Here is a 16401-nt window from a genome sequence, read left to right as displayed (position 1 = left end):
GTGTTAGGGAGTGTTCTAATCTCATACTTTTACATGTACCTGTCCAGTTTTCCCAGCACCACTTATTGAAGAGGCTGTCTTTTCTCCACTGTATATTCTTGCCTCCTTTATCAAAGATAAGGTGACCATATGTGCATAGGTTTATCTCTGGGCTTTCTATCCTGTTCCATTGATCTATCTTTCTGTTTTTGTGCCAGTACCATACTGTCTTGATTACTGTAGCTTTGTAGTATAGTCTGAAGTCAGGGAGCCTGATTCCTCCAGCTCCATTTTTCTTTCTCAAGATTGCTTAGGCTATTCAGGGTCTTTTGTTTTTCCATACAAATTGTGAAAATTTTTGTTTTAGTTCTGTGAAAAATGCTAGTGGTAGCTTGATAGGGATTGCATTGAATCTGTAGATTGCTTTGGGTAGTAGAGTCCTTTTCACAATGTTGATCCTTCCAATTCAAGAACATGGTATATCTCTCCATCTATTTGTACCCTTTCTTGTTTTGATCCATTGGATTTTTATGAGTATATAGATTAATCTGCACATATTTGTGAATCTTCCAGCTTTTCTCTTGTTATTGATTTCTAGTTTCATACCATTGTGACTGGAAAAGACACTTTTATGATTTCAGTCTTCTTATATTTGCTAGGACTTGTTTTGTCACATATTATGTGATCTATTCTGAAGAAAGTTTCGTTTGAGCTTGAGATGAATCTGTATTCTTTTGCTGTTAGACCATTCTTCTGTATATGTCTGGTGGGTTTATTTGGTCTAAAGTTTGGTTCAAGTCTAACATTTCCTTGTTTATCTGTCTTGGTATCTCTCCATTGTTGAAAATGGAGTATTGAAGTCCCCTACTGTTAATGCATTATTGTCTATTTCTCCCTTCAGACCTATTAGTATTTGCTCAGTATATTTAAGGTGCTCTAATGTTGAGTGTGTATATACTCATGACTGTTTCTTCTTAATAAACTGACACCCTTATCATTATAATGTCCATGTTTTCCTCTTGATATTGTTATTGGCTTAAAGTCTATTTTTTTTCTGATATAAATATAGCTACTCCTGCTCTCTTGGTTTCCAAGTGCATGGAATATGTCTACTCTTCATTTGATCCATGTGTGTCCTTAAAGCTGAAGTGAGTCTTTTGTAGGCAGCATATAGTTGGATCTTGTTTTTTTAATCCATATAGCCACTCTATGCCTTTTCATTTGAGAATTCAGTCCATTAATATTTAGAGTAATTATTGGTAGGTAAGTTTTGAAGTTCTGGTTTTCTTTTCTTCTTTTTCCTGCCTTTCTTTGTAAGTTGATGACTTTCTGTAGTGGAATGCTTTGATTCCCTTCTCTTTATCTTGTGTATCTGTTGTAGATTTTGGCTTTGTATTTCCCATGAGGTTTACATAAAACAGCTGTTTTGTTTTTGTTTTGTTTATTTGTTTTTGTTTTTGGTCACGCCATGCAGCTTGTGGGATTTTAGTTCCCTCACCAGGGATTGAACCCAGAGCCACGGCAGTGAAAGCACTGAGTCCTGACCACTGGACTGCCAGGGAAGTCCCAAAACATCTTGTATATATAACAGTCTAATTTGCACTGATAACTTTGACTGCATATAAAAACTATATTTTTACTCTCCCCCCCTTTTATGTTTCTGATGTCATCTTTAACCATTTTTTTAAAATTGTGTATCCATTAACAACTTGTTGAAGCTAGAGCTATTTTTATGCTTTTGTGCCTTAACCTTTACTCTAGAATTAAGTAGTTAGCACATCACCATATTATAGTATTAGAGTATTCTGAATCTATTTGCTAATCTTTACGAATGTGTGGTATATTTTTATGTTTTCATTTTACTAGTAAGCATTCTTTTTTTTTTTTTTTTTTACTAGTAAGCATTCTTTTGTTTCAAATCAAATAACTCATTTCAGCACTTCTTATAAGGCTGGTTTAATGGTCATCAATTCCCTTTTGTTTATTAGGGAAAGTCTTTATTTCACCTTCAGTTCTGAAGAACAACTTTGCTTGGTAAAATAGTGTTGGTTAGCAGTTTCTTTCTTTAACACTTTGCCTATGTCACTCCATTCTCTCCTGACCTGTGAGGTCTCTGTTGAGAAATCCACTGATAGCCTTATGTGGGTTCCTTTGTATGAGAGAATTTTTTTCTCTTGCCTCTTTTCAATTCTTATTTTTCTTTGGCCTTAGACAGTTTAGTTATTATGTGTCTTGGAAAAGAACGTTTTGGATTAAAATTTTGACATGACCTATTAACTTCATGAGCTTGGATCTGTCTTGCCTTTTAAAATCCATTCTTAACATAGAGTTACCCTTTAAAACCCTAATCAGGTCATGTTCCTCCTCTTCTGAGAACCCTCTAATATCATCCTCTTAGGGTAAAGGCCAAAAGACTTACAAATGCTCTATAACAGGGACCCCCTCCACCATCTAACCTTATCCCCACCACTCTCTTCATTGCTTGTTCTGCTCCAGCCACAACCTTCCTATATTTGCTAGCACACTTTAGGGCTTTTCTCTTGCTGTTTCTCTCTGCTTGATATACTCTTTCTCAAATATCCACATGGCTTGTATCTTCATTGCCTTCAAATATTACCTTATCAGTAAAACTTCCTTGACAAACTGATATTTAAAAAATCCAGCATCCCACCCAATAGTCACTGCTCCCTTTTCCCTTACCCTGCCTTACTTTTCCTCTGTGCACTTAGCTACTTTATTCTGTCTCTCTCTCTCCTAACTAGAATATAAGCTCCAAGTGGATAGGGACTTATTGGTTTTGCTCATTGCTGGATGCCTAACTCCCAGAAATGCATGTGACACCATTTTTAAGAGTGAGTGTTAATGATTATATAAAACCAGGTGTTGGGAAAGGTGATCTCTAAGGTCTCATTCAAATCTGCTTATCCATGACTTTGTACAGTTAAAATGTACTTCCTTTTTCTCACTAATGAAAATGCATAAAACAAAACCACTATGGTAGGAAATTACAGCTTCAGTTCAACTAATTAACATAATTATAATATCTGGCTTTTAATTTTTTCTTTTTAGTTCTTTTGATGTACTTTGAACTCATGTATTCCTCACAACAACCTTGTGACATAGTTATTGTTATTTTCATTCTTCAGATGCGGAAATTGAGGAAAATACAGGACAGATTAGCACATAGCCCAAGGTTGCACAGCTAGTAACACAGAGCCAGGATTTGAACCCAGAGCTATAGTCCTTTATTGTAGGTCATCTCCTAGGGAATATAAAAACAAAAATTTTTAAAAATCAATGATACATAATATTTGGAACATAACTCCCTTCCATTTTAATATACTCTGCCTTAAAAATATTTTATTCAAATATGTGTATTTGAAACATGGATATTATAAACACTAATTCCACGAAATACACCTGTTAGTAGATGACATTGTAAGGAAAGGAAATAAAATTTCCTCATTTATTTTTTTCCTTTGGTTAATTTTTTTTCCCTTTTGCTTTTAACTCAAATTGGTTGAGCTTCTTATCGGTCTTTGATGTGTATTTGGTATCTTAGAAACTGTGATGTCATTCCAACTACTGGAATTTTCGCAGAGTCACTAGGGGATTATTAACCTCATCTGAAAACCAATTTAAGGGTTAATAAGATTATAGGACAGAGGATTATTTCCTTGTTTTGTCACTGTCTTCTCTCTAGCTTGGAGGTCCTAGTGCTGCTTCATAATCAAGAGCTCTTACGCTGTTATGCAAACCTGTTTGGTCAGGTGAGGGAATTCGGGGTCGTGTTGTGGGAAGTCAGCTGGGTGGGCACTAAAGTGTGGTCAGTGGGATGCACCTTCTAGCAGGAAGCAAAGCGTAGGGAGGGAGGGAGAGGAAAAACTTTGCAAGAATAACCGTGTATTTCAGTTTGTACTTAAAGTTTTACATTCCCATTAATCCTTACCACGTCCCTGTGAGGAATGTACTATTTTACGGACTTTTACAGATGAAGCTTAACTAGTAAAACTACTGCATCCAAAGCCAGGTGCTTTCTGCTGCACTTCTGCCGGTACTTCATCATGTTTCTTGAAGCTCAGTCAAGAGCTACCCATGAGAGAGGGGTTAGGGCACCAGAGGCATCTCAAGTTTCAAGCTACACCACCCAGATTTCTATCACTGTGACTATGCTGTGCAAGGAATATAAAGCAAGTGCTTGGTGAATATGCCTATAAATCCTTCATTCCGTGAATTTAAATGACCTGAATTCCTTCTTGTGGGGGTAGGGAAGAAGTGGAGTATCTCTCTGTAACTACTATTTTACTCATCAACTAAGGAGAAATCTCATTTCAGTTTGAATTAAGAATTGATTAGAGAGTAAAGTGTCAATGTGAGTCAAGAAATTCCTTTTGAAAAAGCATAAAAGGAAGCCCCCAAAGCATACTCGTGCAGCGTGTGTGCAAGGAAAAGAGAGGCTCCTTTCAAGAGGGAATGAATGTTGTACCAGACAAGCAAAGACATTTGTGAGAAATTGCCTGGTAAGAGAGAGGGAAATGCAGGCACGTGGCCTCGAAGATACGGGAATAAAAGTATCTTTGTTCTTCGAAAACTTAAGAGTGCTGGTAAAACTGAAATAATCTATAATTACGGTTAATTCTCTTCTAGGCTTTTTTGCGAATGTTTTCTCACCACTCTAACAACTAGAGAGTGTTTCTCAGCGGAGAGAGGGAAGAAGGAAGGGAGGAAGTAACCCCGCCCCTTACCGCAAAGCCCAGTGACTGAAGTTAGTTAGCAAGTGTTTCATGTGGCCCGCACTCTCCCCCTGCATTGATTTGAAAGAAAAGAAAAGATGCTCTCCCAGCTTTCCTTTTTTTTTTTTTTTTTGCTGGACACTCACCTCCAGGTGGCCTTTAAACCAACAAAACCAAATAAAAATTCTCTGCAGCTTGAGGAGCAGGTTCCTTGATGAATAAGGTCTTTTCTCACTGAATCTTACATAGCTGATTTGGTACAGAGCAGGAGAGTCAGGCAGCAGTCGAAGAGAAGCTCGAATTACCCAAAGCGGGAGGGAGGGTTTTTAGGATAGACCAACTGAAGAGACCAAGGAAAGGAGCAAGTGGTACTGTGTGACAGGGCAGCTGTGTGCATGGCTGCTTGCATGAAAAGGTTCATTTTTGGCAATTATTTCCAGAGGAGGCAAGGGGTCAATAAAGCTTTGTGATGCTGGCTCATGTGTTATTGCCAGCTGTCTCTCCTCTCCACTTGCGGGCTTAGAAGCAGCAGGGCTGCCTGCACCTTCATTTACAGGGCACTGGCATCACCAGCCTCCACTAGTGGGATCTGGATGGGCCCTGGCAGGAAAAGTTTTTGTGCTCACAGAACCTTAAATTCCCCTTGCCCTGGGCAGTGGAGACTAGCAAATGTGAAGAGTGGGAGGTTCCCAAGGTCCAACCAGAGGATGGATCATGAAATGAGTGTTGACAACACCCCAAAAGGGTTGAAATTAAAAAAAAATAAAATTGGTGAATCACTGCTTTTTAATGATGATGTTGCTTCTCCTCTTAACATCCTGGCTTTGAGTAGAGTGCTGGAGGAATCATCCACGCCACGAGTTCAAAGATCATTAAACGGCAGTCATTTCCTGGGCTCAGGCATGACTATTTGACCCAGGCTGAACAGAGAGAAAAGTATGGGAAAGGGAATTCCCTTACTTCAGGCATGATGTAAATGATTTCCCTACCAATTTCGGAAGGGGTCAGGGTGAGGGTTGGAAGACTCAGGCTAAGCAGAACTAGTAACTGTGTTTGATATCTTGTGTTTCTAGAAAGTGTTTCGGCAGGAGTGCACTGGGGCTGTGTGAGGGGTGATTGACATGACAGGGGAAGGGGTAGAGAGGAGGACAATGTAGCCTCCAGCTCCCTGAAGCCATGTGGGGTGGGTGAGGACATGCACATTTGTCTGGTGCCTCCCAGGCTACCTCTTCCCACTCCCGTTGCCTAACATTGCCTGACTTTCCGATAGGCAGGAAGAGGAGTTTTCCTTGAAGAGTGGACTTGAGGAGGAAAATGAGAATCTGAGAGCAGGGCTGGCCTTAGACCTAAGCAGTATGAACTCAACCCTGGTGTCCCTCTGTCACCGATAGCCCTCAGACTCTACACCAGGAGGGATGGTCAGCCTGCGGTCAGCAGAAGTGCTGTTACACCACTCCTGACTTACACTGGCTACACATGCAAAGTGAAGAGGCTAACAAGTAAGCTTGAAAACAAAGTTGAATAACTAGAGAAATATTTTGGCCTTAATTATTTCGATGTTACCTTATAGTTTGCTATTAAGAATAACCATCGGGCTTCCCTGGTGGCACAGTGGTTGAGAGCCCGCCTGCCGATGCAGGGGACGCGGGTTCGTGCCCCGGTCCGGGAAGATCCCACATGCCGCGGAGCGGCTGGGCCCGTGAGCCATGGCCGCTGAGCCTGCGCATCCGGAGCCTGTGCTCCGCAACGGGAGAGGCCACAACAGTGAGAGGCCCGCGTACCGCAAAAAAAAAAAAAAAAAAAGAATAACCATCTACAAAGTATCTTTAAAAAGCAATTTCTTTTCATTCCCTTTTGCCTCACCGAGGTGGCAGTAATTCAGGCAGTAAACAGAAACTTCAACAAGACAATACTTAGAGTGCATTAAATAAATATAAATTTTATTAAAAACACTCACATAGCGTTATCAGGAATGATATAATAATAAACGCTTTCAAATAACCTGCATTCATAACATTACAATACTTACAGTATTTATAACCATCCTCAGATTTTTATAGACAACCAAACATCTCATGAAAATGAAATGAAACTGTTTTTTAAAAAAGCGTAGAAAAATGCACACAGAATTCATTATATTAGTGTCAAACTGCAAAAGTTTCCTACACAAGTTAACCACTAGCTTTAGAAGTGAACTGTACACCACTGTGCGCCAATCAAGATGAAAAATTCATTCAAGTAAAGTTGACACCACTCAGAAGCATTTTCAAGTATGGCTATATAGTCAACCTGATATTCCTATATAAGCAAATTGGAGATCTGCTTTCCATTCATTCTGAGGCAGGTTTGATATTTACAATTATAGATCTGATATTTACAATATGCCACTCAATTTCCTCTCTTCCTCCCTACCTAACCTCTCCTCAACCCCCCAAACTATACTTCCTGCTCTTGTTGGCCAGCAGTTTGACAAATGACAGTGGAGGATACAGAAACCAAATATTCACTCATATCGGGATGGCTGACTCAAAACCAACAAATGTGCATGAAGTAATCAAATATTTGGGGTGAGATATACGGTATATGCAAAATATTAAAATCATGCAGTCTGACAAATACGAAACAAATGTTCTTGAAATGCCTGTAAATTGGTTACAGCCAAAAACTGGAGACATTTTTTTAAAAGACAAAAGCCAAGTTATAAAGATTTGACCAATAAAACTCAAAGGCCTCTGTTGATTAAGAATTTATTTGAAATGTAAGCAAAAATGTACACAGACTAAGACATAATTGTACAGCTGATTGCACACCATCCCCCTAAGTGTTTTGTTTGTGTAGAGAAGTCCTCATGGATCTGTGCCTGTATTGGTTACAGGATCAAAACATCTTTATTTAGAGAGTTAAGGACTCTAGCCAACAGTCACTTGCCAAACTCCTGCCTTACAATTTTCCCTTTATCAGCTCAGTGCATTCTATTTTCATGTAATTTTTTTTTCTGCTTGAAACAGTCAAAAGATTCTCCAAACTCTTAAAATGCTTTTCTTTACAATAAAAAGAGCCAACAGATTTACAAAATTAGTTTTAGTTACATCAGGACATATACAAGTAAAATAGGAGGGATTCAAAATAAAAGGGTTAAATCCCTGAAAAAGAATATATTTATTAACCTACAACAATTTTACATAAACACAGGTGACATGTTGGCATAAGGAGAACATGAGCTGAAATATCCCTGAATTTTTAGAACAAAAGGTTGAAGTTCAAGTTATACTTGCTAAGAAATCAAGTATTGAAAAAAAGTATGCTTTTTTTTTTTAATAAAAAAAAGACTTGGAAAAAAATGATGGTACACAATGCTATAAGCTTTCACTCTCAGTTCAATATCCTATTGCCAAACTAGTGTTGAGGTATATGACAAATAGGAACATCACTCAAACCTTTAATGAATTCTTAGCTCACATTATGATATCTTTATAGCAGGCTGAGTAGCACCATCATGATGTGAATTCTGCTTCAAATCCATATATATATATATATATATATATTTAATTTCTTTTTACAGTACTAAAATACTAAAGCATTGCGTTAAAAAAGTTTTGTTTACAATTTAATTTACTTACTATACATCTCTTTCACTTCTTTATACAAATTAATGATTTAAAACCACCACAGCAAACCAGCTGCCTGTTTTTTTTTTTTCCTTTTAATTAATAGATTCACATGGAACTAACCCTGTTTATTAATCTTATGCAGGCATCAGTCTGCTCAATCTTCCTGGTAAAGAGGACACTTAAGCTAAGAAATGACAACATCACAACGTACAATTATCAACACAAAGGCAGCGCTGAAGAGCATACAGATCCATAAAATAGCATTGCTTAAGTGAACTAGCTTTGTTGAGTCTGTAGCATGCGGTTAATCACTACCTGCAGTTAACAGAAAATTCTTAAAACTCTACATATTGGAGCAATGAACTTGTCATACAATTTTGTACAAAACTGTTTTACAGTATAGCATGTGAGATGAGCACCAGAAAACATGTGTTTTGTGGACTAATGTATTCCCTTGAATCCAATGAGTCCCGTTTTGGATTTAACTGGCTGTAATGAAAATGGACACATTGCTCATCAGCAGATGCATGGCTAAAAGCAAAAATATTTTAAAAGCTTTGTTTCCTTAAAAAAATCAACTTTGCATTCTAAAATGAAAGTAAACTTTTTTTTTTTTAAACGTCTCAGTACCTTAGCATTGTTCAAGTTGTCAAAGCTTAGGTAGACAAAGTGCTTCTAAAACACCATTTAAAATATTTATAGATATACGTTTGTGCACATATACATATTTGTGTGTATATATATATATATGTACATATATATGTTTATTGTCCTACAAGGACTTCACTGGATGAGCAAAATCCAGAGGCCTTTAAAATGTCCACATTTTAAAAACTAAGCTTGTGTAAGAATAGGTAATTATGATTAAAAACTTGAATGAAAAGGTACCCCCATTATTCAAGGGCATTGCAGTACACTGATAGCATCTTGATGATATAAAGGCATCAATTTTCAACTGTTAAAGACACCATTTTCTTAGCACCATTTCTTAGAACATCCAAACAAATTCAGTGTTTTGCTGTCTATTCATTTATGTTCCTGTAGCTATTTTGATAAATAAAAGTTAATATTAAGATTACAGTAAAAACTGCATGTTAAAAAGCCATAATTCCAGTATTTCAGTACATTGTATATTCAGCACCAGATGGTATTTTAAGATTCCTGCCCCTGTAATACTACAGTACTTGTTTGATTTGTGTTCCACGACTATGCAAACTTGGTATTATTAAAAGTGGTCACAGATGTGTAGAGCTGTAAAGGGGGAAAAATATCACATTTAAATATCATCTCATCCAATAATAGAACCAGTGTTTAAAAATGTAAATTGTGGAACACTTTCTTCTCCACCTTCTTTTTGCATAGAATGCTTTGGTCTTTTGCCTAGATTCCATCTGTGACCACTTAGGAGTCAGTGGAAATTAAGTGCTATGGTAAGATGACCTCTTTCTTTGCTGGTGAGCTGAGGTTCCTCTCACCACATTTGTCAGGAATACTGTGTCCTTTCCCCACTGCCCACATCATGAGAACTACACTATGGACAGATTGGTTGTGGTCTTTTCAAATGAGGTAACCACAAGGGGCGACATCATATATATCTGTTGTAAGGCCCCGTGACCCTAGTGAAGGCGTATGGAGATGTAGTTACTGTGGAGTCTGTGGTCACGGACATGGTCCTTTCGGCAAGGGACTTGATGAAGCGCAGGTACGTGGGCTCGGCAGGTTCATGCGGCTCAGTGGGCTCCCGTTTCACTTTTTTGCCGTGGGTTTTCTGAGGCACATAGTCTGGGCCATACTTTTCACACTCTTCCTCTTTCTCGCGGGCTTTCTCGGCCATTTTGGCTTCCCAGAGCGCCAAGCCATGTTTTGGCTCATTCATGCTCTTGTGCTGATAGAAGACGAGTGAGATCCTGGTGGGGTGATTCCTGTTGGGATTCTTTAAAGGGGTGGTGGCGTGCAGCTCGCGCTTTGCACACTCGATGAGAATGGACCCATGAGTCGGAGCCACAGCCACTCCCCCAATGTCAGGGTCCAGGAAGCTCTGCTCGCTATCAGACCAGACCTCGTCATTGTCCTCGGCAGCACAAGGCTGCCTTTCCTGACTGCCAGCGTCGTGTACTTTGTGGAAGCCTTCTTGGACAGAAGCAGCTCCATCATGGTTAAGACCTGGAAGCGTCTTAGATAACCCATTCGCCGTGTGGGAGAGCACGTCATTCTCCTTGTTTGGGAGATGCAGGGCATGAAGAGAGCTGTTGAACATGCTCGGAGCTGCACCGTAGTTATGGATTAAATGAGAAGATGGGTGATGCTCACCATTTTTATAGTCTGTGTTTGGATTGCTCAGATTGGGTGGTAATCGAGAGGCAGCCCCCATGAAGTGGCCATCCAGCTCATGCGCGGAATAAGGAGGAAATGTACCTACATGGTGTACATTTGGTCTAAGAGTACAACTGCTGAAGGCATCTCCTTGTATATTTTGGTTTCCGTAACCTAAGTACTTAGAAGTAAAACTCTGGCTGAACCTCGGCTGGTAAAGCGTATGGATGGGTGGTAGATTTAGCTTAGACAGAGGATCTTGGTTTGGATACCTGTATAGATCCATGGGCTGAGACTGGGGAGAATAGGAACCCAGATATTGGGAGCACTTGTCCATTGATATGTTTCCATTGCATTGATATGATGATGGATATTGGTTATTCTGATTCAAAAGCCCAGGGTAGGGGCTCATGGGATTAGAAGAATTCAAATATGAACCTGCAGCTTGGGATGAGGTGGAATAGAGGTTCATAGGGTTGGCGCCTCCATAAATATCTGAAGTGTGTGAAGAGCTTGGATAAGGACTAACTGGATTGGGCCTTCTCGTGTATAGACTGGTGGATCCAGAAGAAGTGTAAGAGCTGACAGACTCTGACTGAGGGTTATCAGTGAAGGGGTGATGTGGCTGCTGCAGCTGTGGTGGCTGCTTCTGTGGCTGTGGAAGCTGCTTCTGCAGTTGGGGCTGGGGCTGCTGCATGACTGGTCCTGAAAGTCGCAGAAGTTCTGTGGACAGGATAAGAGAGAGCGAGGACAAACATGCTTGATCAGCACTTTATGAGAACTAGGGAGGATGCCTACATGTATGTGAGAACCATCAGTAGAATTACGCAACACCCATTGCACGAGGACAAGAGCAATGTCAGAGCTCTCTAATCACCGTCTGGTGTAATTTTTTGTGTCTAAAGCATTAGAAATAAAATGGCAGAGCACACAGCAGTACATTTTGGTAAATGGTGAAAAATGTAATAAAACATCCAAAAGCCATTCCACTGAGAGCATCGTGTTCTCTGGAGCTTCTGCGCGTTTGATCAAGCCACACTCTCTACTTGAAGTGCCCTGCCATCTCCCTGCCCTTCCTTGACACAGTTATGCCTTCCTCAAGGAAGCCGTCTATAAACCCAACTTCTAGTGCTTTTGTAATACTTCGTCATAGCCACTGCAAACATCAGTCAGATAAAGCAACAGTCATAATGTACTGGAATTATCCATTTTTAGTCCCCTCCTCACCTCACTGCAAAGTATCCCCTTGAGGGAAAGGACCATGTCTTATTTTACTTTATTTCTCCATTGCCTGGCATGCAATCAAATATGTTAAATAGGTAATGTAGCAAAAAATTTGTTATGGAAGATTCAGCAATGCTATGAGAAAAAGAATGACATTCATTTAAATACCCAAAGCACCTTATACAATTGGCAAACCCTATTTCATTAGCGTGCTTTCCAGGAAGGAAATTAACACAGTTGTAGATACAACTTTAAAGGAACTTTCAGCTTTGTAAATGAAACTTTTAAAAGTCATACTTCTGTTTCATGACCACACTTAAAAGAAAGAGTAATATGAGATGAGAACAGATAAATGGAGCCGCAATGGCAGTCCTGAGAACTGAAACAATCACTGCAGAGGCCAGTTAGAAGGAACTAGACACAAAGTTCTAACTGATTGTACTTTATAGCTAACTTAAAAGAGATATCAGGAGTGGATAGGATTTACTTCTCTTAGTGTAAGTCAACCAATCAACAAATGTTTGTTAAACATCTTTGACATATTATTCTAAATTAGTTTTATCCTTGAGCTTCAAAATCAATCAGTAGGGAGATTTGACTTTGTGAAGCAAAGACGGTTGGTTCTAAGCAGAGCATTATACTAATGCAAAAGACATGCATTTTTCTTTTGTTAATAGCTAGGCCAATACCATCTCTGAAATTTGGATATGGACATCACATTGTATGATTTCTCCTTTTAGAGTATTAACTATAGACAAAGCAAGAAACAGAATATCTACTAGCATTGATAAATAATGCTCTATTGCTACTACTACAGATGTGATCTATTTTGATGGGTAAAAGCTTTTTAAGAGCTATATGTGGATTCCCCTGGTACACCTCAGCCTCAACATGGCTAAAGAAAGGTATCTTATTCTCCTGGCCTTCCCTCATAAATCTTATTTTCAAACTTACCTCAATAAATAGTACTGTTTTAATTATCTAGGCTTATAACTTTGGAGTCATCCTTAAATATTTTTTCTCCTTCATTCTAATGGTTTGTCACCATCGTATTGATAATCATTTTGGAAGAATTCGCTTCTGTCATCTCTTGCTATATCTTCATTGCTACCACCAAAACTCAAGCTCTTATTACCTCACTCTTGGTTTACTGCATCAATCTCCAAACTATTAGTTCCTCTACCTCTAATTTGGCTTGTCTGTCATTGATGGATTAACACTAATTTCACCATATCACTTACCATAAAACTTTGCAATTTATTATAGAATAAAATCCAAACTTCTCCCTCACACTGGGGCTGATGCAACACCTCACTACCATCTCCAAGAACAAATCCTGGGCCTTGCTACTTTAGAGAAAATTCTAGTACAGAACTTGAAGACCATGATTGAACATAACCTTCCAAAGTTAACAATGTTCGTTTTTAAAATAAGTGTCACGTAACATACAGTGCTTCACATTAAATTTACCTGCCAACTGTTTCACCTGGCTTCCATTTTCAATCTGTTTGGTACGAGAGGAGGCTGACTTTTCCTTTTCATTCTTATTTGTGCTGCTCTCCAAAGAGGAAAGCTTTTCAGCTGCAGCTTTCTTGGCTTCTAGTTTCCTTTGTCGGCATGTCTTGACTGGCTCTGCTAACATCCTGACTTTCCGTCGAAAAGAACTCAGTACCTGAATGGCACCATTTCGTTTTTTCTCCTCCTGAGCTTCTACACTCCCAAACTCATCCACATCAGAGACTTTGTAGAGAGGCAGAACGTGGAGCTGCTCATCCTCAGGTTTTCCTCCAATTTCTCGATTGTCTTCTCTAGTGAGGGTGCATACCTGGCAGGGAAATAAGACAGCACAGACTCAGTTTCAGTCCAGATGACAGCTGGTGTGTGTGTGCGTGTGTTTTCCCTTCTCAGTATTTACATTTGTGGTGCTGGCCTAGTGGACCAGATTGGTTTGTTACCATAAAACCATGATTGTGTTATTAATGAAAATTGCATCAAAATGTACATCAAGATAAACAAGTTCATGTTGACATTTTTTTTTTTTTTTTGGAATCTATCAGGAACCGTTACCTGCAGTGACACTGTTCTTCACATACATTTCTGACTAAGGGAAGAAGCTTCAAAAAGAAGCTACAAGTTTCCTCTACCAAATGACTTCCTCTGCTTTTGGTAACATCACATTCGCCTCATCTCATACTTTGTACACAAAGAGATTTCACATCTTTCCTCACAGCTAACTCTCCTTAACTGTGTTTAAGAAATTTCCACAGGATACCAAAGTGAAATCTAAATAATGTAAAATTGAAGATTTGATTGATACAGGTAATATTTAAGTTAACACTGCTTCTACTTTTCTTTTCCCTCCTCTGTACTTTATGAAATCTAACTTATTGTTTCTCTTCTCACTCATTTCTCTTCTGAAAAGAAAAAAAAAAAAGCTACTTCTGCTGCTTTGATAATTTGATGGTACTTTATTTCTTTTGTTGGCCACAATCACATTGGCTTTGATGAAAGATTGTTTGTTGGTTTTAAAATACTAGCTTTTAGTATTTAGTGTTTTTAATTAACGGAGAAAATGCGACCACGGTTATTTGAAACCCAAGGTAATACAAAATCATTGAAAGATACTCTTGAAAGGAATGTGATGATTACATTAGATTTACCTTTAGAAATAAGTTTAACATGCAATGGTATTAAAATGAGCATTTCACTTCGTACACATAAGTCTTCCCAAATCCTTGCCTCTGAGCACTTGTAACCTTTTCCCACAATTTATCCCTACTCGCTTCTACCTCTCTAGTGCTGCTTTCCATTTCACCTCACAGAACCTGTGACCTATCAGAGACAAATTCCCCTTCAATCAAAAACTTTCTCATCCTCTGCCTACTCTCCATCACCTTGCTGGAGAGAAACCTGGTTATCTTCAAGACCTACTGTAGCTCCAGCTATCATTTATTTCTTCTACTTCCCAGAATCTAGCAGAGCCTCCAAATGATGAGCAGGTGTTCAATACCTGGTGAGTGATGGTGTTAGATATTGTGGATGATAAGTCTCATGTTTGTTCTCCTGAATCAGAAATCAGCAAACTAGGGCCTGTGGCCAAACTGCCTTGCAGCCTGTTTTTGTATGGCCAGTGAACTAAGAATGTTTTTTTTGCATTTTTAAAGAACTTTTTATTGAAAAAAATCCCAAACAAAGAATATGACAAAGACCCTATGTGGCTTGCAAAGCTTTTAACAGAAAACTTTTCCAGCCCCTGCTCTAGACCATTAAACCAATACCTTCTTTGTTTCTCAACAAAAATTTCACACCAGATTCCTCGAATTAATTCCACTACTGCCTACTATCTCTCTGAATTCTTTTCTACACTATAATTTAACTATAGTGCCTGCCTTCTATTTTCCATGTTAGGTCTCATTGGTCATCTTCCTCAATTACACCTGTATCCATGTTGATAACTCATTAGGTTGATTAATTTATAGTTTCTGTACTTGAGCTTTTTCATTCTTTATCTCCACTCTGAATCATCTCTTTAGGTGCAAGGCCACACCCTGGGTTTTGATGGTACGCAACACTGCTCCCCCCCTAAGATGGATCCATTTTCTCCCCTTACCAAAGCCTTCAAATACAAGGACCAATCCATTTTACCCACTGTAATATGTAGTTACAACGGGTTCTTTTGCACTTTGAACGTTCTGTAGTAGTTGGTGTGACATAGACGATGCATTTTTCATTTATACTTTTCTCTGCAGGCTGGACTGGCACCTTAGCTCGTATATGGCTTTTTGCTTAACTGATTATAACCTACTGGATATCTGACAGTGAATTTTGAAAGAATTTTTTTGGGCATCTGATTGTAGCTGGAGAGGCTTAGTCACTGGTTTAGATTAGCACCAAGAATTTCCATGTTTTTTTTTTTTTGTTTTTTTTTTGCGGTATGCGGGCCTCTCACTGTTGTGGCCTCTCCCGTTGCGGAGCACAGGCTCCGGACGCGCAGGCTCAGCGGCCATGGCTCACGGGCCCCGCCGCTCCGTGGCATGTGGGATCTTCCCGGACCGGGGCACGAACCCGCGTCCCCTGCTTCGGCAGGCGGACTCTCAACCACTGCGCCACCAGGGAAGCCCAAGAATTTCTATGATTTTCACATGCTTGTCAGTACAGTTTTCCACTAATGTGACATGCCAACCTGTTATGAGAGTACTAGTTATGCAAAACAAGGTCACCTTGCAATAGCAATCGTTCATGAAAACACTGTTCTCTGCGGGGACACCGGCAGAAAACATATTACTCTAAATGCTGCTAACTTCCAATCCTCTACTCTTCAACAGGACATGCTGCTAACCTCTCCTCAGCACCACTTACCAATGTGCTGCCATTCTGCATGTTGTGCAAGTCTCTATGGGCATGAGCACAGAAGTCCAAACATGCAGTGACCCCTGAGAATGGACGGCCTTCCTTCAGACCCAGACGGCACTCTGGTGCTCTGTGTTCATATTCAATCTGAAAAACGGAAGCGAGTGTGTGACTGGGGAAGTACTTAGGCA

At 39.4% G+C, this 16401-nt stretch overlaps 1 protein-coding gene across 1 annotated transcript in view; it reads right to left on the bottom strand.

Annotated features, from left to right (window-relative positions):
• Nucleotides 1-6625: 6625 nt before the first annotated feature.
• Nucleotides 6626-16401, bottom strand: part of TET2 (tet methylcytosine dioxygenase 2) — a 134090-nt gene continuing 124314 nt past the window's right edge. The window contains exons 9-11 of the mRNA XM_029234836.1: nucleotides 16220-16357; nucleotides 13331-13685; nucleotides 6626-11359 (exon numbers count right to left, since the gene is read on the bottom strand). Of these exons, the coding sequence (XP_029090669.1) occupies nucleotides 9909-11359; nucleotides 13331-13685; nucleotides 16220-16357 (1944 nt within the window). The 3' untranslated portion in view covers nucleotides 6626-9908. The remainder of the gene's footprint in view (nucleotides 11360-13330; nucleotides 13686-16219; nucleotides 16358-16401) is intronic.

Source organism: Monodon monoceros, unplaced genomic scaffold (assembly GCF_005190385.1).
Source record: "Monodon monoceros isolate NGI ecotype Baffin Bay Population unplaced genomic scaffold, NGI_Narwhal_1 Super_Scaffold_20, whole genome shotgun sequence".
Taxonomy (NCBI): Eukaryota; Metazoa; Chordata; class Mammalia; order Artiodactyla; family Monodontidae; genus Monodon; species Monodon monoceros.
The sequence above is the reverse complement of the archived record's forward strand: the minus strand, read 5'-3'. Positions and strand labels throughout refer to the sequence as shown.